Raw genomic sequence first — 24063 nt, 5'->3', positions numbered from 1 at the left:
GCTGTAGGGCGCCTGGAATACAGTAGAAGAATCTTCGGTTCATGGAGGACAAGGGGGAGGTATATGTTTTAACAAGGATACAAAAACAGCGCCAGGACAAGCCATGATCAGAGGAGTGGAGGGAGAGGAATATGAATGAGTTGCTTAATTTCTTGTGTCCAACCTTGTAAGTTAACCTTGTAAGTTAAATTCAAATGAAATTGAACTTTGGGAGTGTTTAAACAAGAGAAATGTGATAAAATGTTAATGCCTGTCTGAGAAAAGTGTATCAAGTGTATGGTGAGGGGTTTACAGACTTAAAACATAACGTATATAATAATTGTCCAAAACTATAGTTGGCCACTTTGCAGAGTTCACCTATTGCGGGCTATTTTGGGAACTTATCCTCAGCGACAAACGAGGGAACACTGTATATCACAACGTGTTTGAATGCATCTTCTGAATGCCTTATATTTGTATTTTATTTCATGTAGAAATTTTCATGCTTGAAAATGCTTAATTTAGGCAAAACGTTGCTTAATTTAGGCAAAACGTACATAACGTGTTGCATATTTTCTGATTAATTGTAAAAAACCAGCATAATTCAATAATTAATATATTTTTTACTGCGATTGGCTGGCGACCAGTTTACGGTGTACCCCGCCTCTCGCCCGAAGTCACCCGGGATAGGCTCCAGCATACCCCCGTGACTCTAATGAGGATAAGTGGCATAGAAAGTGGATGGATGGATACATTTCTTTAAAACCAGGGTAGCGTGAAACCGCAAAATTTGAAGCGTGAAGTGGCGAGGGGCGACTGTGTAAGGCTGAATCCCAATTCTACCCCTTATCCCTCATCTTATCCCTTACTAAGTTTTTTCGTGTTGGCGGGAATCAAGTGATGTCTCAATTCTCCTTAAACTGAGGGGCAAGGCCGAAGTGCTATGGGGTATACACTCCTTTAAAACGAGTGTGGAAGGCTACCACACTTGAAACAAAGGGGAAGGCGGAGCTACAACACCAGCTGAGAATACGGAAGCGTGGAGACTGAAAAAAGCATATAAATGTAAGTAATTAGGCATAATTATTGCAACATCACTCATGTTTTATTATATATTCAGTCATTTGCTACTCCACGTAAAAATTCGCCATGTTTTCAATTGTTGGTTTTCGATAGTTATAACTAGCTGGCTAACACTGATAACTAACTTCACTGCAATCTACTGCATTTCATACAGGATTAGACAATGATTAGACCACACTAGCCTGTTAACTGTAAGTTGTATTTTAAAATTGCTCGGTAGCGAGGGTAGGCTACATTAGTGAAGTGTACTGTGACGTTCCCGTTTTATATTAGAAATGGTGTTACAGCGCTGGTTGTAAGCTGTTATTTATTAGAGTTCTTGTTTTGCAATAAATGTCACAGTTAGTAAAAATGTTACTTTTTTTTTTTAAAAAGGTGTTGTGAGGTAGGCAATATAAAATTGAAATCATGTAGAAATGTATGTACCTTACTTTATGGTAGGAAACATTTATTATGAACAATTTGATTATCTCATCATCTCATCTATGTCATACCTGTTAAATAAATGTCAGAATGTTCTCAAAGAAAAAACTTTAAATACCTGTCATACCTGTTCAATAACTAGGTGTCGCTAAAAACCTCCACTACCCCACTTTAACTCAAAGGCAGCACATGTTAAATTATAAAGTCACACCCGACTAAAAGTCACGGGACCAGACAAACTATGACAAAAAGTGCAACTCATATACTCAGGAAAATAAGGTACTTATGATACTGCTCTTATAGTCGATCTCATAAGATTGTGCAGTACTAGTACCAGGTATATAGTACTATCTTCTGTGGCCAAAAATACAACACCAACACTTATAGGCTTCTCCTGTCTAGCCTGACAAATTCACTTCCAAAACAGTCCAGCCATGTGTTCCTAAAAAGCCACCACATTTGTTCGAGGAGTGCCCATGCAGTGGGGATAAGTAAATGGATAAATAGTCTGATGTCGAATTTTCCCCTCACTTGGCTCCACTGACACAAATAGGATCTACAGTAATTTATAATGCTGTTAGGTGAGGCGGCTCTCGCTCTAACCAAGGTGTCTGTCACCTGCTCTCGGTGGCGGCCGACCGACCTGCGCCACCCCTGACATCCCCGCTTCTTAGCTATTCTGCTCGGACTGTCCGCACCGAAATGGCTAAGTGGCATCAAGGCTCATTATGATCATCACATGCCACATTTGTAAGCGGTTAGCTAGAAAATTGTGATGAAATAGGCTCATGCCCCCGTCTCAGCGGCTGGACTTTGTGAAATGTTGGGAGGGAAGCAGCGAGCCGTAGGTGCTTGAAGGGGGAATAGACACGACTATGTTGGGCTATTTATAGTTGTGGGCTTCGGAAAACAACCTTTTTTACCCTCCCAATATAATATAACCCTAAATAATTTTCTCTAAGTGTCATGAGTGGTTAGCACCCACCAGCTTTATCTACCTCTGCATGCGCTTTAAAATGTTGGTTGCGCTACTCAGCTGTCATTGTGAAACTCATGTGTATTACACGTACTGTTGTTAACAATTATTATAATAGTTCATTCTATTTATATAGCACCTTTCTAGAAGCCCAAGCCACTTTTTATAGAGATGGTGCTGACCCAAAAATCAAATCTCAGATTTTTTTTTCACACAAAATTTGATTTTGACAATACCACTTCTTTCTTGGGAACAAACTTCTCGCTGTTGTTCTTGCTGTGTGTGAAGCTCCTGGGGGAAAAAGGTGCGTTGTAACAAGAAGAGGAATAAAACTCATGTTTTAAAATTTTTTTAAAATGTTTTTAAATGTTTAAAAAATTCATTCAGCACATCACAAAAAGTGAAAATCCAGCAATTTTGACTTTTAGAGAATGTTTAAAACAATTGGAATCATACAGGAAATACATTCATAGTTCAGTTCAAGGGACACACATTTTTTATTTTATGCTATCATCATTCATTTTTAATTTTATTTTTTTTATTTTTTATCAACAGTCAATTTTCTTTGGTATCCAACTATCGTTTTTCCGTCTTCCCTGCTGGAAACTTGATGAGAGCGGGCTTGTTGACCTATTCAGTCAACCAGCTTGATCTTTCCCCGTTTGTGTTACGCTGATCGGGTCAATAAATATTTGATGGAACCTTTTGTTTAGAGCCTTATCGTGTCCCCTACGTAACAGGAGGACGCTGAAGGGAGCAGCTGGGATGCACGCTCGTCAGGTGTTCCTTTACTGAGCCAGAAAAACAACCTGGTCTTCACTAGCTCTACCACCCAATGCCGCCTTTACAAAAGATAAAAATGCATGGTTTTGACTGACACAAGTTGTGTATTTACCAGTTTATTCTCGCCGGTGCTGTCATCGTCACTGCAGGTTTGAAACAAAGAAATCCAGTGCACGTCAGATCTAAGATGACGGCGTATATAATTAATTAAATGAAAGTAATTAGGAACATGAGAGCAGGTGCCAGGCAAGGAGCTGACAGCGCAGACAGCCAGGAAAAGAAGAACGAAGTAAGGAGTGTAACGTGACAAGACGAGGGACAAAAGCAACTTTCTGTGTTTTGTCACATGAACCCTCTGAGGAATATGTGACAGCAACAGTAGACCAGGACCTCATGAAGAAGGGGAGGGAGGAATCCTTTTGTTTGAGGCTGATGCCACCCTGGGATTTTCCTCCTCATTATGTGTGAACATGGGGGGCACTCCTCCTGATACTTTTGGAGCAAGGGTGTCCAAAGTCGTGCTCATTTGCGGCCCTCAGTGTGTTTTTTTCAGCTTCTCCGTATCTGGAGATTCGTATCATATTTATATATTCGTATCACAGTACACATTTTTTGACTGTAAACGCCAATTGTGATGCCTCTTACGAGTTGTGCTCAAAAGCCTTTGGAGGACATGCTAGGATACATGTAATACAGATACCCCAAAGCTGTATAATCATTAAACAAATGATCAATAATTTATGGGCAATTTGTTTTGTTGTTTTCTTCTTCAATTATATTTAGAGAATGTGCCAACGGACCAATAAAAGAAGAGCCCCTGGCTGCATATGACCCCCTAGCTGCACTTTAGACACCCCTATGCTAGTCAGTTTCTGAGATGTGGGTACCGAATTTTGTGGAAATTCGTCTAACAACACCCTAAAGTTACAGTGAGTGTTTTGTAGAGTGCATTGAGCTGTAGAAGAGTTAGCGTACGCAAATAAATACATGCAGTTGTGAAAAAATTCAGACACCACAGTTAATTTTACTGGACCATAAAGAGTCTCTTTCCCGATAAAGTGACGAAAACCAAAATGTACAGTTGTTTGGGCACTCGATTCCATGGAATGATACACTGCAGACGAGTTTGTACGATAACCGAGACAGTGTACAAAAACTGAGGCAAAAGTTTGATGAAAAATCATGTCTAAAATCAAAGACTGTTTTGTTCAAAAGCCAAGGTTTGACTTCGAAAACTGAGGTTTGACTGGAAGTGTTAATTCAAGTAGGTCCTTAAAGGCTATGTCAACCGGTCGTACGGTTTCCTAAGGCCGGTCTACATGTAAAAAAAATGCAAGATAAGCACGGAGGGCGTGCGTGTGACGGGCTGATTTTCAAGCTGCAGACGGGCCGCAGAGGTTCTTTGTCATGTGAGACGAACTCTACGGGCGCTTACCTTTTTTCAGGTTGTAAGACATACTTGTGCACTTCGTACATCTTTGTACGTCGTCCGTACGGCCAACATGTGTTTTTCGTATGTTTTGCTGGTGTCAGGTTTGTCAGGTTTTCATCTTGAAGATTTAATTGATATTGATATTGGCCTTCCAATCCCCGCATGGCGCAGCAGTGCAAACCTGTCACTATGAGTGGGGATTCCCCCAAAAATGAGGCTTTATCGTTGGTTGTATGTATTTTTGTACTTCGAATAATAATGCTTTCGAATAATGCTTTATTGTGACTGTTACACTTTCCCCTTCAATTTGGAATTAAATTCATATGCAAATTAATATGCAAATATGAAATGTCTGAAGCGGTACGCAACTGTAAAAAGTTTGGGAACCACTGGTTTATTGTATCGGTGTTTGTATTGATCAATGTATATTTGTTTTTCCTCCGTTTGCTATGTCTCTATTGTAGTACGTACAGTATATTTGTATTTATATTTGATGCCTTTGATTGCTGTTGCAATGCATATCATTATTTACTTAGCCGGATATGACGTATATGCCTGTGGCGCATCTGCGCATGTGCTGTGTGAGGTCACAGTTGGTGAAGAAAGACGATGTGCATCCTGGCAAAGTCTTTTGATTAACATTATCAAGAAAAACATGTTGCACATGGTTATTGACCATTTATGTTCTTAAATGGGAAAAAAATATCACAGCACATGACGTCACAGAAGCTGTTGTAAAAAACTGCAAGTGGAGGAAGTAACGTAGGTCTCGATCCTGTTTCCAGCACAGATCTTACGTCCTTGGTATGCACAAAGTACAGCTCGTGCGTAATTCTTGCAACCTTCATACGAAGTCCGCATGGAACGCAACGTCCGTACTTTTATTGCAAGTTTGATGCGACGTTGGTCTTGCAACTTACGTGCGTTGGCTGTAGGAATGAAGATTTTGTGCGTTGTATGCACATGTGACTTACAGGGTGTACGTTGGGTGTGCGGTGATCTTACTCCTTCATGGTCATCGTAACGACGTTCTCCACTCCGCAGCGATTTGGGTAATGCCACAAATCGCACGGCCAAAAAATTGTACGTCCTGTTGTGACCTAGGCCTGACGGTAAAACAATGACCTAGCATGCAACATTGGAGTTGTTTTGGGAAGTGCCTGCGTGACAACTGATTGCAAACAAAAATATTTGTCCTACGTGCGCATAATTACATCCTCTCCCACTTTCCACCACTGGCCCCTGCCTCCTGGAGGACCTGTTTGTGGAGACTAAAATGACAAGAAGTCGAGTTGATGGGCTTGAAGTGAGACAGTTAAATGCCCCCTCGCCGTTCTGGATAATTAATAAATAAAGTACCAGGGGAGTCCTGTCACGGCTTCCTCTATGACGGGAGGCTGTCTCAAGTGCGCTAAAGCATTAAATGACCAATTCCTGTCAGACTAACTTCCACCACGCTCCCCCAGCGCCCTCATTCTCATTCTCGCGCTGGTGCCGTGCGCACACGCACGCACCACCGTATCTCTTTCATCCAACGAGAGCTACTTTGCTCGCTTTGCCGCCAGTTTTCCAGCGACTGATGGCTCTAGTTCATTTTGTGGTGAATTAATTGGTCCCTGAATGAATTGCGTTGACAGGGCAATTCATCATGCGTTTGGCCTGACAGTGACTGGGGGTGTTGGGAGCACGGCGGAGAAAAGGGGAGGGGGAAGCTACAGGAGGAAGTCTGAGGTTACACTGGGAAAAGATGGGGGTTGATGATTCTGCCCCTTTTTTCTTCTTTCGAGCCTGCATCCGCTTTCCAGTTGCTGTTTCGGAATATTTCCCAGCTGCCCCGAACGTGAGGCTGACAGCTGATTAGAGGGACGCCTCTGTCTGTTTTGGAGGGTATACCCCCATTACTAGCCAGTCAGGTAGCGAACGTGGGACCACCGGTGCTTGACATGTCCGCTAAGTGAAGCTGTAATTGCGCACAGTAGCCATTAGGGTCATTATTAACTGGCGAAGGTTGGTCCTGAAAGCGTCACAATTTTGGCACTCATCTCCTTCAACTGCCAAACACTGTTTGTGTTTGGTTCATATTGATTTAGTCCGTCTAGGGCAGGGGTATTCAAAATGCAGCCCAGGGGCCATTTGTGGTCCGTGGCAGTTTCTAAAAATAGAATTGACAAATTTTTAGGGGTGTACCAATTCCTTCACCACATCGATGTATACATTTATATTCCTATGATTCAACTGCATCGATCTGGTTCTCAAGTTTTCATTCAGGATGACATATGTATCGATCTAACATTGTTTAAAAGGTAATCAATCGATTGAATCATTATTAGGAAATTAAACACTGGATTTAAGCACGACTTTATATGGATCTGCTTTTTTTTTTTTTTTTAGCACTTTTAATGAAGTAATTAATACGCCCAATAAAATGGCAATTTGTGACACACGGCTCCAATGTCTCCTGCTAACATGACGTCGACGTTCTCCTCAGATTTTGGCTCAATAGCTTTCCTGTTATGTATTTATGATAGATGTGAATGGATGCAATGAGTTTTCTGCAAAACTGCAAATTTGCATGACCGTGATTGCTGAATCGTGAATGTGCAGAGAGCCACTGTATTCATAAAAGATCATTAACAATTGTGGACGGTGGTCCACAACGGCTTGGCCGATCTGTTGATAAATTGACCGTTAAGAATTTGGTTGATTGTGTGTTGATTAATCGTGTCTTGATGCAACACCGGCATTGAAACAGGAGTTCAGAACACTCCAAGAGCCTTCCACCCAAACACACTGATGGTCCATTTTTCTCGTAGTTGATCAACGAAATCTCCTTCCCATCTCCATGCGCTTGTGCAGTCGTTTTAGTCTCTTCTACTTTTGTTGCCATGCTCCAAGGCAGTCAATGCTCGGTCATTAGGAACCTCCCCTCAAGTATCCCATGGACGTCCTCACGCCGACTGGAGAATCACCTCATAATTGGTGCTCAGGCGTCATAACAAGCTAGGCTGCCCCTCTGACATGTCCGTACAAACAGGTCTAACACGTCGATTGATGGATACCGGAGAATCGTATTACGCATTTGCCACATTCAATTAGATACAGCACATAAAACAGCACACCCATTCATTTGCCTTTCATTCCCAATATGAAGACGTGGAATGCATTTTCATATTTCCGACACCACTCTCTCACTCTGTCTCGCTCAAAAAAAAAAAAAAGATAACATCCCGAGGATTTATGGCGCATTTGACACGCCACTAACCAAATTAGCATTCGGCCATCGCAGCATATTCATGGCGGTACACGCCATGTGCAGTCAGCAGCTTGAAAGGTTAACAATGGTTCCCAAAGAAATGCTTCAGCAAGTTCTGCTGCTGTGACATCATAACACACATCTTACACCAGTCCTAAGTTGAGGTACTTCAATGTCACTCATGTAAATTTTAGTAGCAAAAGACTTTATGCTAAATTCATAATAAGACTCTCAGGGTCCCCAGCGTGGAACACCATCCACCTCAGGATTGTTTGGAATTGCACTTTGTTTGCCTTTACTTCAGCTTTAAAGTAGTTTATAGCAAGAGACAATGCAAACTACTGTTTTTTTTGTAGGATACGATACAAAATAGTGGAATAGTGGAACCTCCAAAGTTACATTTTCTGGGAAACATCGATTAGTGCCATGGAAGTTGAAATGTTGGCTGTGTGTCCATATTGGCTGTACGCAAGTAATTCATCCTTATTTATAAATTTGTCCAACCTGTTGTTGAATAGCTTTTCAATGATTTTACAAAATGAGGAGGTAATAAGGTAATAAGGAAACTGGCCGGTAGTTTGTGAATTGATGTTTGTCTCCATTTTTGAAAATTGGTACTACTTTAGCTGTTTTTGTGTTGTTTGGAAATTTAGCAGTCTGAAATGATAACCACTGATGTAAGTCAGTGGTTCTGCAATCTCATTAATAACTCTTTTTATTGTTTCCATTCCAATTCCATTAGCCGGTTGATGTTTTTGCTTTACATTTATTGACAGTATCAATTATTTTCAGTGAGGAACATGGAATTGGGATTCCTGTCTCTAATTTCATTCCCTTCCTCTACTGACAAGAAATTTGGGATCTTTTCTTCCAGTTTTGGTCCAATATTTACAAAGTAGTTATTGAACCTTTCAACTACCTCGTTCATATTATCATTTTTGGCATTTCCATCTGTGAAATATTGAGGGTAATCAGCTTTCTTAGTACCATTCCTAATAAACCTGATTGGGATGCCCCATGTTGCTCTCATGTTGCCCCATGTTGCTCTCATTTTTCTCTTTTTATAGTTTTCATTGTAAATTGTAAGCACTGGAAGATGGTCACTGATGTCATTAATTAGCAGTCCACAAGTTGTGCTGTTAAAAAAAATTGTTTTGATGATGTTATTGAGTGCTAATGTGCATATTTTTTATATACCTCAGGTTTTACGCTAGCTAGCACACCGTCTGTTACCACGCATATCAAACAGCGATGTTATAATTTTCTCTCTGAAAAACAAACTCCAGGCGCGTACTGGTGGATGGTAGTGTTGTATTCATTTTGTGCTTTTAATTTGGTGTTACTTAGTTGTACACAATACATAATAAATAAGATACATTAGATGGCTATAATGTAGTACCAACCCCCTGATTCCGCCGGAGATTTGTGGTAACACAAGCCGGTCCGTGGGTCAAGAAGGGTTGGGACCAACCACACTCTGACAGACCACCCTCTAAGACTTTCATTCAGTCTCGCCAACAAAAACACACACGACTCGTCATGTTTAAGTCATCAAAGAGCCATGTTTATCTCGTCACCGTCTTGTGGTTTGTCAACGAAATAATTTCGTCATCGTCATCGCTGACAAAAACAACACTGATACAAATATTTCTTCTGGGCCAAAAATCTGAATTTTCAGGGTTGTGAAGGCTGAATCTTGAATGTACAGGAGTTGCAGTATATGCAGTGGTGTGAAAAAGTGTTTTCCCCCTTCCTGATTTCTTAATTTTTTGCAAATTTAAGTATTAGTCAATGACAACACAACTGAACACAAAATGCAGTTTTTAAATGAAACTTTTTATTATTAAGGGAGACAAAAAATCTAATCCTTCATGGCCCTGTGTGAAAACGTGATTGCTATAAAGCCACTTCTAAAGCTTTGGGAACCACAGTGAGAGCCATTATCCACAAACGACAACAACATGAAATAGTTGTGAACCTTCCCAGGAGTGGCTGGCCAGCCAAAATTACCCCAAGAGCACAGCAACGACTCATTCAAGAGGTCACAAAAGACCCCACAATAACATCCAAAGAACTGCAGGCCTGACTTTCGTCAGTTAAGGTCAGTGTTCATGACTCCACCATAAGAAAGACACTGGGCAAAAACGGCCTGCATGGAAGAGTTCCAAGACCAAAACCACTGCTGAACAAAAAGAAAATTAAGGCTCATTTCAATTTTGCCAGAAAACATCTTGATGATCCCCAAGACCTTTGAGAAAATACTCTGTGGTCTGACGAGACAAAAGTTGAACTCTTTGGAAGGTGTGTGTCCCATTACATCTGGTGCGTAAAAGTAACTCCGCATTTCAGAAACATTTTGCTGCTTTGGAAGACTTGCTATGATAAATGGAACCATGAATTCTGCTGTCGACCAAACAATCCTGAAGGGGAATGTTGGGCCATCTGTTCATGACCTCAAGCTGAAACCAACTTGGGTTCTGCAGCAGGACAATGATCCAAAACACACCAGCAAGTCCACCTCTGAATGGATGAAGAAAAACAAAATGAAGACTTTGGAGTGGCCTAGTCAAAGTCCTGACCTGAATCCTATTGAGATGCTGTGGCATGACCTTAAAAAGGTGGTTCATGCTGGAAAACCCTCCAATGTGGCTGAATTACAACAATTCTGCAAAGATGAGTGGGCCCAAATTCCTCCCCAGCGCTGTAAGAGACTCATTGCAAGTTATCACAAACACTTGATTGCAGTTGTTGCTGCTAAGGGTGGTCCAACCACTTATTAGGTTTAGGGGGGCAATCACTTTTTCACACAGGGACATGTAGGTTTGGATTTTTTTTCTCCCTTAATAATAAAAAGTTTCATTTAAAAACGACATTTTGTGTTCAGTTGTGTTGTCATTGACTAATATTTACATTTGTTTGATGATCTGAAACATTTACGTGTGACAAACATGCAAAAAATAAGAAATCAGGAAGGGGGCAAACACATTTTCACACCACTGTATATGTTTATATGCCGCAGGATGCTGGTGGTGTGGTACAGTGGAGTGGAGCGTGATTGACAGGATACCTCCTGGTTTACACTTTACAGGAGAGAGAGAGATGCCAATTTTGACGCAAAGTTGCTTTGCTTTGTGAAATTCTTAGTCCTGACACTTCACTGGGAGGCTATGAAATCAATAACAGCTCAGAAAATTGCAAAATAATGCCTTCAGGCAGTCACCCCACGATGTACTTACAGGACTGCATTTTGTCCTTCTATGTTTAAACATCATAACTTGCCTAAAGAAACCTCTTAGTCGCATTATTCCCATTTTGAGGTGTTACCTTTACTGTTTTGGAACTAAAAAAGGCTCCAAATCATCCTTATAGGTTGCATAAGTGTCATTTGAGGACTCCTCCTGTACCCCCATAGTTAGGGCAGTGTACTAAACGTCCCATTAGTGCCCCACGCCCCACATCCCGTCAGATGCACACAAAGCTTTTATCGTGCCCTAATTGCACAAGACTAATCGAGACAGTGTCCACCGGCTGTAAATCAATAACAACGTAACTAAGTCATACGATGCGGGGAGGGATTACGGAGAGAAGAAAAGAGTGAAAATAAGCTCAGAGAGGGAGAGAAGGAAAGAAAAGGGGGGGGGGGGTGGAGGATTTCACGCATAAATCTAGTGGCGGCAACTTAAGAGCAAATTGAATTCAGAAGAGGGGGCGAGAGAGTTGGTGTGGGTGCTGTGTGAAAAAAATTAATTCAACTTTACAAAGCACAGAGAGAGGTTAAACACTTAATGTGCTGCTCGCTGATCCAAATCCGAGAAAACATTCCGAGGCGCCGCAGCTCTTCGCGTTTGGAGCACGTGACGGTGGTTACACCTGAAAAGTCAATTGCTTTCTCTCTAAACGGGCTCGTTAGAGGGCCACACGTCGTTGGTGCGTTTTCAAACGATTTCTTATGTTAATAAGTTATAACGACGAGCACAACATGCATTTTGGGAATTGGTAAGTGACGACATACTTTATACAGTAGATGTAAGCTAAGCTATTTTATACTGTTTTTGTCCCACATAATTACAGCAAAACAGCATTAACATGATGCGTCTTTAAGTAGGTAACAATGACCATGTGTAACTCGCCCTGTTTCGCACCGCCCGCACCGGGGCTTGAACACAGGACCTTTGTAATGGGAGGCGAAGGCGCTGACCACACGACTAAAAGCCCAGACTGTCAGCCGTGTGTTCAGCGCAGCTCTTGAGGCAGAGGGAGCGAGGTTTACTAACATACAGGCTGGCATCCGTTACACTCGCCCCCTCAAACCTCACTCCCATCCGGGTCACGGCACCAATGTAACCCGCCCTGTTTTGCACCTGCCCGCACCGGGGATCGAACACAGGATGTTCGTAATGGGAGGCGAGGGCGCTGACCACGCGACTAAAAGCCCGGACTCTCGGCCGCGTGTTCAGCGCAGCTCTTGAGGCAGAGGGAGTGAGGTTTACCAACGTACACTCGCACAGCCTCACAGGCTGGCATCCGTTACACATGTATGTATGAAAGGGTAGTTTTATTTATTATACTGTAGTAAATATTCATTATTATACTGTTAATTAACTTTACTTATAATTGCAGTCTTACAGTACATTTTAGACATACCAGCAGACATACTTTGAGTCCTAGGGAAATTTAAACAAAATAAATACATGAAATAAATGAAAATTTAATGAAATTAAAATTGTGCATATGAATTCATATTCAGGAATTTTTATAATTAAAAAATAAAGATACAAAACTCACTTTTCAAATTTGTGAATATCTGTTAGTTAACTTACCTATTATATTAGCCTATAATAAATATTATACTCAAGGCAATAATTTCAGTTTTACAGTACATTTAAATAAATATTGACATGAATATTGAAAAAAATAAAGAAATTAAGTAAATTAAATAAAAAAATACAATTATATGAATTTATATGCAACTTTAAAAAAAATAAATAAGAACTAAACAATGTTTTTAATATGTTAATTAACTTTTAAAATATCAGTCTCTGTCTCTTAGTCACATCAATTGAAATCTTGTTTGTAGATGACGCCATACAGCAACAAAATGTCATAAAAGTCAGTTATTTAGTATAATATCTATTATTCACTATAAATCATATACTACTGAGCCCAACCTCATAAACGCACTCTATATTTCCATACAGTATAACAGTTATATTATTAATTATTAATTTGTTGAATAAACAAAAGTTAAGGCAAAATATTCACGTTCCACTCCTTCAAAGAAGCAAACCCTCCTATTTTAGTGGCTGAAATGATACCCAATGTTGTCCTTGTGGACCTGAAATAAATGTGCAAAAACATAATGAAGACCATGCAGTCATTTTTTGTAAAACATTTCTGACACTTTTTTTTAATTATTGTACAAGTGTGAATGAAAGAGATAATACCCATGAACATGAAAGACTTGTTGTATTTACAAGAGAAGTGTCTTCACTCACACACACACACACACACACACACACACACACACGCGCGTTACAAAATGAACATAACATGAACTAAACTCCACCTACTGTACCTTTAGGCTTAATATGCATAATGATGACCATCTGCACTGCATAGAATTTATACATACACTTTCTTATGAACCACGTGGGTTGTCCCTAATAATAATAATAATAATTAGATAAAATAACACTGCTCTAAATGATAGGTGGCTTGTAAATAAACACAACTAAGTCTTTGGCAATTTTAAACACATTCAGTTAAACAAAAAAAAAAAGCCTGAAACATTATGATTCTGAATCTGAAATTAGATTTTTTTTTAAATTAACATTTTTAAGGCATTTAACTGCTGTTTGAATCCATGGCTGTCAACTTTGAATTTATTTTTTTTTATGTATTGTTCTTTTTTTTTTGGCGCCAGTTGACAATGGTGTTCCAACTCGGGATGGCTGTTCGATCCTGTCCTGCCAAAGACTTAATCAACTTAAATGAAACATCCAGCAGAGTAGTGCACGTGACACGACTTGTGTGTAAGTGCCAAACTTACAGACATTAATTCAAAACAAAAAAATGCATAATTTCTTCCTGCATATAAGAACGCTCCAGTGTTGCAAACCTCCAAAAAATAGTGCAAAATCAACCAAAAAAATTTCAAAACCACAGCACAAAATATTGCCTGATGACCTTTCGTCACACACGTCACACAAGAATGAATAAAAAAAAAAAAGGAAATAAAAAAAAAATGATTAAGAATAGATCCACTTGCTTCCATGGCGACGTACTGTACTAGTTATCTTTTTTTTTTTTTCCTTTGATTGTGTATCACAGAGTCTTAATCTTCCGGTGGCATCAACCATGCTTGCTGGATGACGGATGAAAACACAGCTTCTCACTGCATTTCAAGTTGAGTGGGGGTAAGGGGGAGGGGGAGGGGTGGGAGTAACATAAAGGCAGCTCCTACTGCATTTTGACGCCCCGCACAGTCCCCGTTGAGAGCTGCCAAGCAAAGGAATGTACAGTAGTTGTCCAAAAATTTCAGATTTCACTTTTTTCTTCACTTTTCTCCACTTGTGTCTGGTTCAATAATTGTTTATTCATCTTTAACGTGGAAGAGTCCCCCCCCCACCCCCCAAAAATGTTTCATTCTGTGCTCAAACCGGGGCAATGTGGAGCCTGCCGAGGCCGCGGTCCTGCAGGTTGATTTGGTTTCCATGGTAACTAGTGACGGTCATAGGCAGTGGCAGCAGTGGGAGGGACGGAGCCTCTCGACGCGGCACTATAATAATAAGGGGAACCTGAAAGTTAACAGAAGAACGCACCGTTTGAAACAACAAACAGCATTTTTCCCTTCAAATTCTTACAAAAAGACCTGGTGACTTGGTGACTAACCTTGATTTACAAGAGGCAAATTTGATAACACTCTTCTGTACTATACTGCAGATGAATTAATTCCAATCAATGCTTGGTTTTTGTACCCCGCAGTTTTTTTGTTTGAGTTTTCATTGAACATTTTTGCAAAAATGTTGCCTAGGTTTTGGCACAATATTGCACGTAACAAACAAGTCTTTTTGCCTTGTATTGTATTGTTCCAGGAAATGGCATGCCCAAACAAAACACCCTCACTGCCCACAGTCCGAGTGCGACTGCTAAATAACCTGCCATGGGGCCAAAGAAAGAAGCAAGTGCCAGCAATTTGAGGTGAGAAACACTATTGATTTCAATCTCGCCAGGAAGTTTGCATTGACAACAAGTTCCATTCGTTCGTCATTTATAATGATTTTGCAGTGTTTTCTCCATGTAAACCTATAATTATTCTCTATAAAATGCATTTTTTGTTCATATTTTTGGGTGTCTGGATCGGATAAATTGGATTTACATGATTTCCTTCAAGAAAAATTGCCCCAGTTTTCATACATTTGGATGTTTTTGAACAAATTAATTACCCGAGGTTCCACTCTTCGTTTAAATAAAATACCTAAAAATGCATTTTCACATTTAACCTCTTCATCTTATTATTATTTTAAGTATTTTTAATGACTAAATATCACATCAGACACCTAATAATCAGGATTGCCGTCATTATTGGTATACTGTATATGTTTTTATGTAGTTAAACATTGTTATATTTTGATTTTTTAAAAATTCTATAAATTATATATACTGTACTTACATTATTTTATAAAATGATTTAATATTTATTAAATATTAATAATGAAATGGAGTTATGTTATGTTATGTTATGTTATGTTATGTTATGTTATGTTATGTTATGTTATGTTATGTTATGTTATGTTATACATGTATATGTATGTTACGCTATGTTATTATGGAGCCTATCCCATGTCATATTATGTTATTCATTACATTACATTACATTACATTTGTGTATTTTTTTTTGCTTTTACGATGACTTATGTTGGCAAATACAAAAAACAACCTAAAACTAGCCTAAAACTAACATAAATTCTGAAATGTTTCAATGTTTTTATGCTAAATTAATTGTACAATTTTTATTGGATAGTTAAGAGACTGTTATAGTACGTTCAGTATGTAATTGCGTTGACGTTATGGCAAAGTTGTTATGGCAAAATCGAGCATTTTCAAGTGTAGCATGTCGACCGTCTTTGTGGAATGTGTCTACATATGTTTTGGTAGTGTTGAGGTTCATTTTGTCGAAGCTCTGTCTCAAATCTAACTGTGAAAGATGAGCTGTTGACGTGACAAAGCTAGCTAGTTAGCATCAGCACTCACTTAGTAACGCTGGGTTGCTGAACCGCCATGCTTCGTTGTAGGTGGTGTACTGTGGATGACTGTAGGGGTTCCCCGAAAACTCGCTCCCTGCAAAACAAAACAACAAATCAGTTAGTACTTCAAAGCCTTAAACCACGTCCTGCCCCTTTCCTCCTTCCACATGCTGCCATTTCTCATGGCGCCAAACAACCAACAAGGGAGGGGGGGAACGAAGCGATAGTCATCGACATGTGACCATTCAGGCAAGTAATTTATTTCTTTTTCATTTCATTTAAGTTATGCAACAGTGAACAATACAGGAGGTGACACTGCGGCCGCCTTTCCGCGTCCCATTTATGGATATCTACCCATTCTTCTTCCCCCATTTTTAATTCCAAGCCGCTGTAATAAACAGCCAGTGTTAATAAACTGTTTCATGCATGCATTTCGGATTGGCCGCAGTAAATCATGCAGCCTCTGCTCCAAGCTTTTTTCGCCGTTTGCTGCGACAAAATTTCATTTGGAAAGGGAAGTAGTGGCACAACGGTGTCGGCGAGCGGTGCCATTGGTTCAACACCTTTCTTTCCTTTACGAGACAATAAAGGCTGTAATTTATATGAAGCTGGTGAGGAATGGCCGGGCTTTAACAGTGTTTGGCGCTCGCCACTAAATCTTATTCCTTGTGTGTTGGGTGAACGGGCCGGAACGCTGCATGACAACTGGAGCCAGCCTTTTACCTTTCAGCCTTAATGTGCCTTTTCCAGATCTCTGATTTGGTCAAGTTTACTTAGATCTTTAGTGTTTATTTGTTAATTAGAATTTTTATTTATATTCGGGCTGTCAAAAATAATGTGTTAACTGCGGTAACTACTGTATCTCATTTATAAATACATGATTCTTTAATCATTTATTTTTCCGTTAATGAAATACAGTAAAAACGGGCATATTTCAGACATAGTTGCAAATGATAATGAATAGGGGTGTAACAATTCCTTCACTACATTGATGCATCGATTTTTATTCCTCCGATCCAAATACATCGATCTGTGTTTTTCAAGTTTCCATTCCTGATGGCATATATTGATCTAACATCGTTTAAAAAGGTAATCAATCAATTGAATCGATACTAGGAAATAAAGCATCGGATTTAAACACAGCAGGCTTTGTATGGATGTATGTGGTGGTCATAGATAGTTTCCCGGTCCAGCAGCAGTGACACTTAGTGGCGTCATCATCCAGCGCGGCCTGTCCAGGTCAAAACATATGCTTACGTACGCAGAAGCAATAAATGGCACGCATTTGCTTGTGCCGTAATTATTTAATTCTAGCTGTAATATCTGATGACCGTTTATTCGTTTTGTCACACATTTTTGTCACACACGCATTACCACATTTCCTTACACTGCTGCACGCCATCTGCCATCACTTCACATGCAAAGTATCTGTTTGCGCTCCCGGTTTGGTGTCATCATTATCAAAACTTATTATCATAAACCCACCACACCACAGTATCCTGTTCAGTGTCTCTGTTAAGCGAGTCATCAAGACAGTGGACTCAACGCGAACCTCTCAGTGGCAAAAGGTACAAGGAGGCCACATTACTTGCTAGTTGCTGCACCGTTCTTTCAAATGGCTGCTCTGATCAGGAGGATTACCGGCACAAAAAAGCCCCTGCTTCCATTGGCCCACACAGAAAGTTTTTCAACACCTAATTGAAAATACCATACCACATTCATTTGCTGGGAAATCTGAATAACGTCCCACACCTTTGAGTGCAAAGTGCAGGTGTGGATTGCACTATTTAAAGTAAATCATTCATCATGCCAAGCTACAAGTTTTTGTGCTCACTGAGAATTTATTCTTAAGTATGTCAGCATTATTAATGATTTATACCGGATTCCCTTACACAAAACAATGGGAATCTAGAAAACTTCACCTGCACTCACAGTCACACTGGTTGAATTTTTGGCTAAAAAGTTATTGAATCGATTTAAAGTTACTGAATCGTTTTGGATTGTATCGTTCTAAATGAACCAAAATCGTTCTTGAATTGTATTAGCAACCACGAACTGTGATACGAATCGTTATTAAAACGAATTGTTACACCCCTAGTAATTAATCATGATTAATTCATTTGAAAACTGTGATTAATTTGATTAATCTGGGAAACATGGCTAATATAATTGTAGTCAATTGAGCACAGACTTCTCCAAAGTGCAAAAAATAAGGATAGCTCGTTGTAGATATGTCGCTCCTAGCTTAGCGGCTAATTTAAAGATATACGTATGATAAATGGAGCAAGAAATGCAAGATAGTCGAGTCATTTGTTAGGTTGTTAAGTCAAGTAATACTGCATAGGGTGTAAATTTGTCTTAAAATGTAGTTGACAATGTTCCACTCCAGTCCTCTAGATGGCGGTAATCCATATTACGCAGGGGTTGATGCATTTTTTGCATGGGAAATCGTAAATGGTGTCACTTACCAGGAACCATTCCAGCGAGCGTGGAAGTTGGGTAGCTGCCCTGCCCTGTCGGGGGAACGTGAGGGGGGTACCCGGGTAAGGTTGTGTTGGCCATGTCTCGACCTGAGCAAACCGACACAAACAACAAAAAGGGTTACGCTTCAATCGAATCAATGTTAGCTAAATCGTAGCTAACTAAGGTAGGCTAAGGTGTATCCAAAATACTGTTTAACTGCCAGTTGGAAATGTTTTTCCATCACACAGCTACCACATTGTTGTACATTCTTTGCTGAGTCAGCACAGAGCAACCTTTTCCTTCATGGCCATAGGGCCCCCTCGCAAACCGCCACCAGCGTGCCTGCACATATTCAGCTCTGTAATTGAGAGTGACGTTTGGGTCGTCCTCATCTTCGTTTTTTTTGTAGAGCGGCACATAACCTCTATCTGCACAGGCGCCATTGTGGACCAAATCCTCGCTATATTGGAGCGGCGAAGGCTCAAAAGGGAAAAAACTGTCTAACTAACTATTAATGAGGACGAAATGCCTTGTAACGACACAGATGAGAACAATGGGTTGATTTTAGGCTTTTTTTGCATCGTCTTCTTTATTTTTTCCCTACAAACTTTAGTCAATACTCAAGTCTTGTAGTACATCAACATATTGATGTTTTTTTTAACCTCAGAAGTGCATTTTTTCTAAGGGTACAATAGAAATTGAAACTGTAATTAAAATTTGGCCATAATTAAAAAGTTCCCATCTCATTCTGCAAAATGTGGGCCATAGCAGCAGGTGGCGCTGTAACCCCAAACTGTATACTGTAATTCTGAAAAAAAATGCAGAAACAAAACAAAAATGCAAACAAACAAATCAATAATCAAAACTATATCACAAAAAGATAAATAATAATCATGAAATAAATGTTGCCTAATCTGAAACTGTGAATTAAAAATAATTTGTTAATTTAAATTTTAAGCATGTATTTTTTTTAAATAATACATAAGTAAAATAATAAATAATTGAAAATATATGTAAGAAAAATACAATATCTAAATCATTGAATAATAATAAATATATTAACAATATATTATTATATTATATGTTAATATGATAAATCTGTATTAACAAATGAAAACTGAAAATAATTTGTCAATTTCAATGGTAAATATATTTTTAAAATAATAAATCAGTAAAATAAAAAATAATTCAAAATATATAACAAAATAAAAAAATTCAATTGTGTATTTATTATTATTTGCTATGACAATATAATTTATTTACAGTGATGATAGAACTTGACTCCTACTGTACCACATTGTTATACTGCCCTATCATTTTCCTGTGTATCTAAAATTGGCAAACAGTACATTTGGAATACAGGAAGTGAACGAATGTATTGTAATTGACTGTCAATTGATTGTCAATTTCAATTGTAAATACACATTTTTTAATGTGTTTTTGATGCAGAGATTTGTAAAGACAAGCGGGAGGCCATATTGGACCTGAGTTGACAAAAACAATTTGTTTGACACAAGTCAGTGCACCCGAGTCAAAGGGGGCCGTGGGAGTGGTTGGTGGGTGGGTGGGGTGTTGTGGTCCAACAGGCGGTGACGCCATTTTGTACAAGTGGGTTACTGGTTTACTATTGTGACCCAAGTCACCCAAATACTTTCATTTACATTTCACTAACTCTGGACAAGACACGAGTAGCTGATAGCAGATCAATGTTGGCTGAAGTAAAGATCCAGAGTTTGATCAGGAAGTCGATGCAGTACTCCTCACTTAACCCCCCAATGGAAACTTTGATCTGGTTCCAACCTTGAAGAGAGGCAGCCAATCCTTGTTTTTTTTTTTTGTTTTTTTACATGTTTTCTTGGTTTGACCCAGCAAGAATGTCCAAAAAGTTTGTAGTGAAAATTGGACCATCATGATCACATATAATAGGTAAACTCTTAGTGGAAAACAATAAGAGTGACAGACCTGTAGCATCTCTCTCTACAAGATTTGTGCTTTTGCTTTGCCAACAGCAAAACACTCCCTAAAAGTTTGAGGAGGACAACAACGGTGGCAAAACTTTATCTTCATTTGGCACCGGCGCGAGGCCATTAGTGACTGCCTCTTTAGCTCAAAACAGGACGCAGCGTAGCGTGACGGGGACACCTTTATGTTCGCCGCAACAACCGCAAATCTTTGACCTCCATCTTTGAGGCGTTTGAGAGTCCAAAAAAAAGCATCCTAATTAATTACAAGGGAGTAAAGAATGTTTGGTGAGCCAAATTGCTTTAAATCCCCAAACACGGGCTGAAAGTCAGTCATTATCAAACGTGCGCTCAAAGGTTATTTTGCTTTTGAGAGGACAGAATTCATTCCGCAGGCTGAGGCTAGACCTACATGGGTGTTTCAAAAACATTTAAAGGCTGTCAAAAACACTGAAACAACAGGAGGCACTATAAAACCCAAAATAAGGCCTTTTTAACCAATAAAAAAGAAGAAAGTCAATTCCGGAAAAGACCCAGACCAACAGTGAACCATTGCGTCCATCTGACTCGTTTGAAAAATCAGAACTTAGTTCCATTCCAGTGCTGTAGGTGATGGTAATGGGCATACAGTAATCCCTCACAACTTCGCACTTTGAATTTTGTGTCTTCACTCTATCACGGTTTTTCAAAAATATATAAATTAATAAACCATGCTTTTTCGTGCTTGAATACGGTCTATTGTAAGTAAAAAATATGTGTATTTAAGCAAATGTTCCGTATATTTGCTTAAATTAACATAAAAGTGGCTAAACGAACTAAAATCCAAATACCTGTATAATGTATTCAGAAGACGTGTTCAAATACATTGTGATGATATGTAGTATTCCACACCAGTCGCTAATTGTCACTAATACTACTGTAAAGTTGGGTAAGACACACAAGCACCAGAATTCTTTTATGGCTGCTTTGAATGATCTCAAAACAGGCAGTAATCCCTAATAAAGGCTATACTGTGGCGGTAACCCACGCCAAGACAAAAGTCAACTCTCAACCCCTGACGTCACTTCCTGTCCACCCACCACTCAGCTGTAACACACATGAGCACAAGTCTTATTTATGTCTTAAATAGTGTTATTTTCTGTTATGTCTACAATATTGGGTAATAGGAGTGCAACGGTGACTATAGGGGTGTTATTTCCCATCGAGATGGCTCTAATAATGTTTTTAGAAGGTTGTAAACAGGTTTTCTAGGCTCTAACTAAAAAAATAATCAATTTATAAATAAGGAACCCTACTTTGCTGAAAGTCACTTATCACGGGCGGGTCTGGAACTAATTAACCGTGATAAACAAGGGATTTACGCTAATGTTTTTTCTTTCACTGAAGTTTCTACCACACTTGCAAGCAATGCAAGCAGACTGTATCTCTGAACAATTCAAATAAAGTCCTCAATCTGCACCTTTATCATAACGTGTACCAACATTTGGCGAGCAACCGTGCGCCACCGGGATCAAAGGTTCAGTATGAATTGGTTTAGTCGTTTTTATGTAATGCTACCAACTAAAAGATGATCAAAACCTAACACTTGGCAGGGCTAACGAGAATGAATCATGCCAAAGGTGAACTAATGTATAACAACAAACCTGATAACAAAAATAAATAACCACACTCACTTTGACGTCATGCCAAAGTAATCTACAGTATGTACCTTGCTACACTGCGGTTCAAACATCGCTCCCTCACTCTATTGTGGTTTTTTGAAAATTAATTAATAAATTATTGCTGTTTTGGGGTTAACTATGGCCTATTATTAGTCAAAACATATTGAAAGACAAGTCATACATAGTATTCTGGTCACAAGGCATCAGTAATGTTACAATGAGACATTGCCTTACATCACATTACCTTGCACTGCGCATTGAGTCAGCCATGGTATGTCCGACATGACATAGTGAAAACAAGTTCTCCTCCCATCCCGTGTGGAAGTGGTACGTTTTGGCTTCTTACTTTGTCCTTCTTCCCCACTCCGTTTAAACCTTTTCTTAAGTTTAGAATAAATAAATTGGGGGCTAACTCGTTAGCTCGGTAGCTTGCTATACTTCAAGCTGCGGCCGTCTCTTATGTCCCTGCAGTGACCCTGTAGCCTGCACGTAAGTGTTGCACAAAGTGGTGTAGACAAAGCCAGCAGTGTTGCATAATGTGAGTTATTATGTGTTATTGTTGCTTATCATGTCTATTACATTAGGTAATACAAGTATAAAGGTGACTATATGGGTGCTGTTTCATGTCCACAACCTAAAGTAGGCTTTGCGTTTTGGCCACCGTACGATTGAGTTTGACACCCCTGCTTTAATTGAACACTGAGTGAGAATTGTTGTGTTTTTCTTGTGCCATGTAGACCAGAGGTGTGTGGGCCGAACTGGACATAACCCGCCATCATACCTCCCAACTTTGTATCTTTCCTATTATTTATCCTGAAATTTTCAGACCTTGCACATCTTTGTATATTGAAAGTATTAAAAACTTTAAAACCTTCTTGTCCTTTTAAACAACATCATTGGTGAACGAAGCACACTCATATGCATCATCAGTACACACACACAGATGCTCGTGTAGTTTGCGGATATACAACCATGGTTGTTTTGGCGTGGTTGTTCATTTCAATAAAGTGATTGTTGAGCGACCACCTCTTCGTCATTCTCTCAATGTCCGGGCAAAAGGTACAGTAATTTATATCAACACAAAAACCTCACAATCCGTGAGATGTGTAACCAGGAAAAGTTTGCAGCTGTGGAATGGGCAGATGGCGCATTTCCCAGTATGCTTTGCTGTAGTCTCTTTGCAGACAGGTTATAATAGTCAAAGTGCTGCCGTTTTTAGCCATGTACATTTAAATTATTTGGACTTTTGGTCTGAATCTGGCACCCTTATTAAGAATGGTTGTGAATTACGTGCTATATACAATATTGTTTCCACTTTTAAAATTATAATGCCAGAGGAGAAGATTATACTGGAGCACTTGCCTAATTACGCAGATCGCTGTAAACACTTTGTTTGCTAAGGTCTGCGAGGTGGGCCAACTCAGTGCTATGTTCTAAACAGTTTTGCGGGCTGCATGAAATTGAAGCGCGGGCCACATTTGGCCCCCGGGTCTGAATTTGACATGTATGGTGTAGATGAATGTTGCACAACAGCGTGCCAAGTGTCATTGACACATACTTTAAAGGCCTTTGGAGGCCTCCAATAGCGGGCCCAGCAGGGAACACACACCCTCAGGTTGTCAGTATGCAGAGTGGAGATGCGGCAAACTCCCATTGAGGCACCAGAAGAAAACACCTCACCTCAATAGAGCAAGTGGACAATCGGCCGTATCAAGGCCATCTCTCCATTGACTCCTCGGAAAATACACAAAAAGTTCAGAGTTGGGGCTATTCACACACACACGGAAGCCTATTTGAATCTTA

General features: G+C 39.6%; 2 protein-coding genes across 10 annotated transcripts in view; one reads left to right on the top strand and one right to left on the bottom strand.

The window, feature by feature from the left end:
• fbxl15 (F-box and leucine-rich repeat protein 15) overlaps positions 1–24063 on the top strand; it is an 82795-nt gene that overhangs the window by 47983 nt on the left and 10749 nt on the right. For 2 of the 6 annotated variants that reach the window (XM_054766406.1, XM_054766428.1), the window contains exon 5: positions 15024–15129. In XM_054766406.1, the coding sequence (XP_054622381.1) occupies positions 15024–15128 (105 nt within the window). In that variant the 3' untranslated portion in view covers position 15129. Of the gene's footprint in view, positions 1–15023; positions 15130–16223; positions 16308–16379; positions 16421–24063 lie in introns of those variants that run through there. The other 4 variants (XM_054766423.1, XM_054766447.1, XM_054766416.1 and 1 more) reach the window with 4 other exon arrangements.
• Positions 13332–24063, bottom strand: part of pax2b (paired box 2b) — a 40571-nt gene continuing 29839 nt past the window's right edge. Inside the window, exons 8-10 of one of the 4 annotated variants that reach the window (XM_054766383.1) lie at positions 18644–18745; positions 16183–16269; positions 13332–14726 (exon numbers count right to left, since the gene is read on the bottom strand). In XM_054766383.1, the coding sequence (XP_054622358.1) occupies positions 14650–14726; positions 16183–16269; positions 18644–18745 (266 nt within the window). In that variant the 3' untranslated portion in view covers positions 13332–14649. The remainder of the gene's footprint in view (positions 14727–16182; positions 16270–18643; positions 18746–24063) is intronic. The other 3 variants (XM_054766376.1, XM_054766395.1, XM_054766389.1) reach the window with 3 other exon arrangements.

Source organism: Dunckerocampus dactyliophorus, chromosome 2 (genome assembly GCF_027744805.1).
Source record: "Dunckerocampus dactyliophorus isolate RoL2022-P2 chromosome 2, RoL_Ddac_1.1, whole genome shotgun sequence".
Classification (NCBI taxonomy): Eukaryota; Metazoa; Chordata; class Actinopteri; order Syngnathiformes; family Syngnathidae; genus Dunckerocampus; species Dunckerocampus dactyliophorus.
This window is presented reverse-complemented; position numbering and strand designations above follow the sequence as displayed.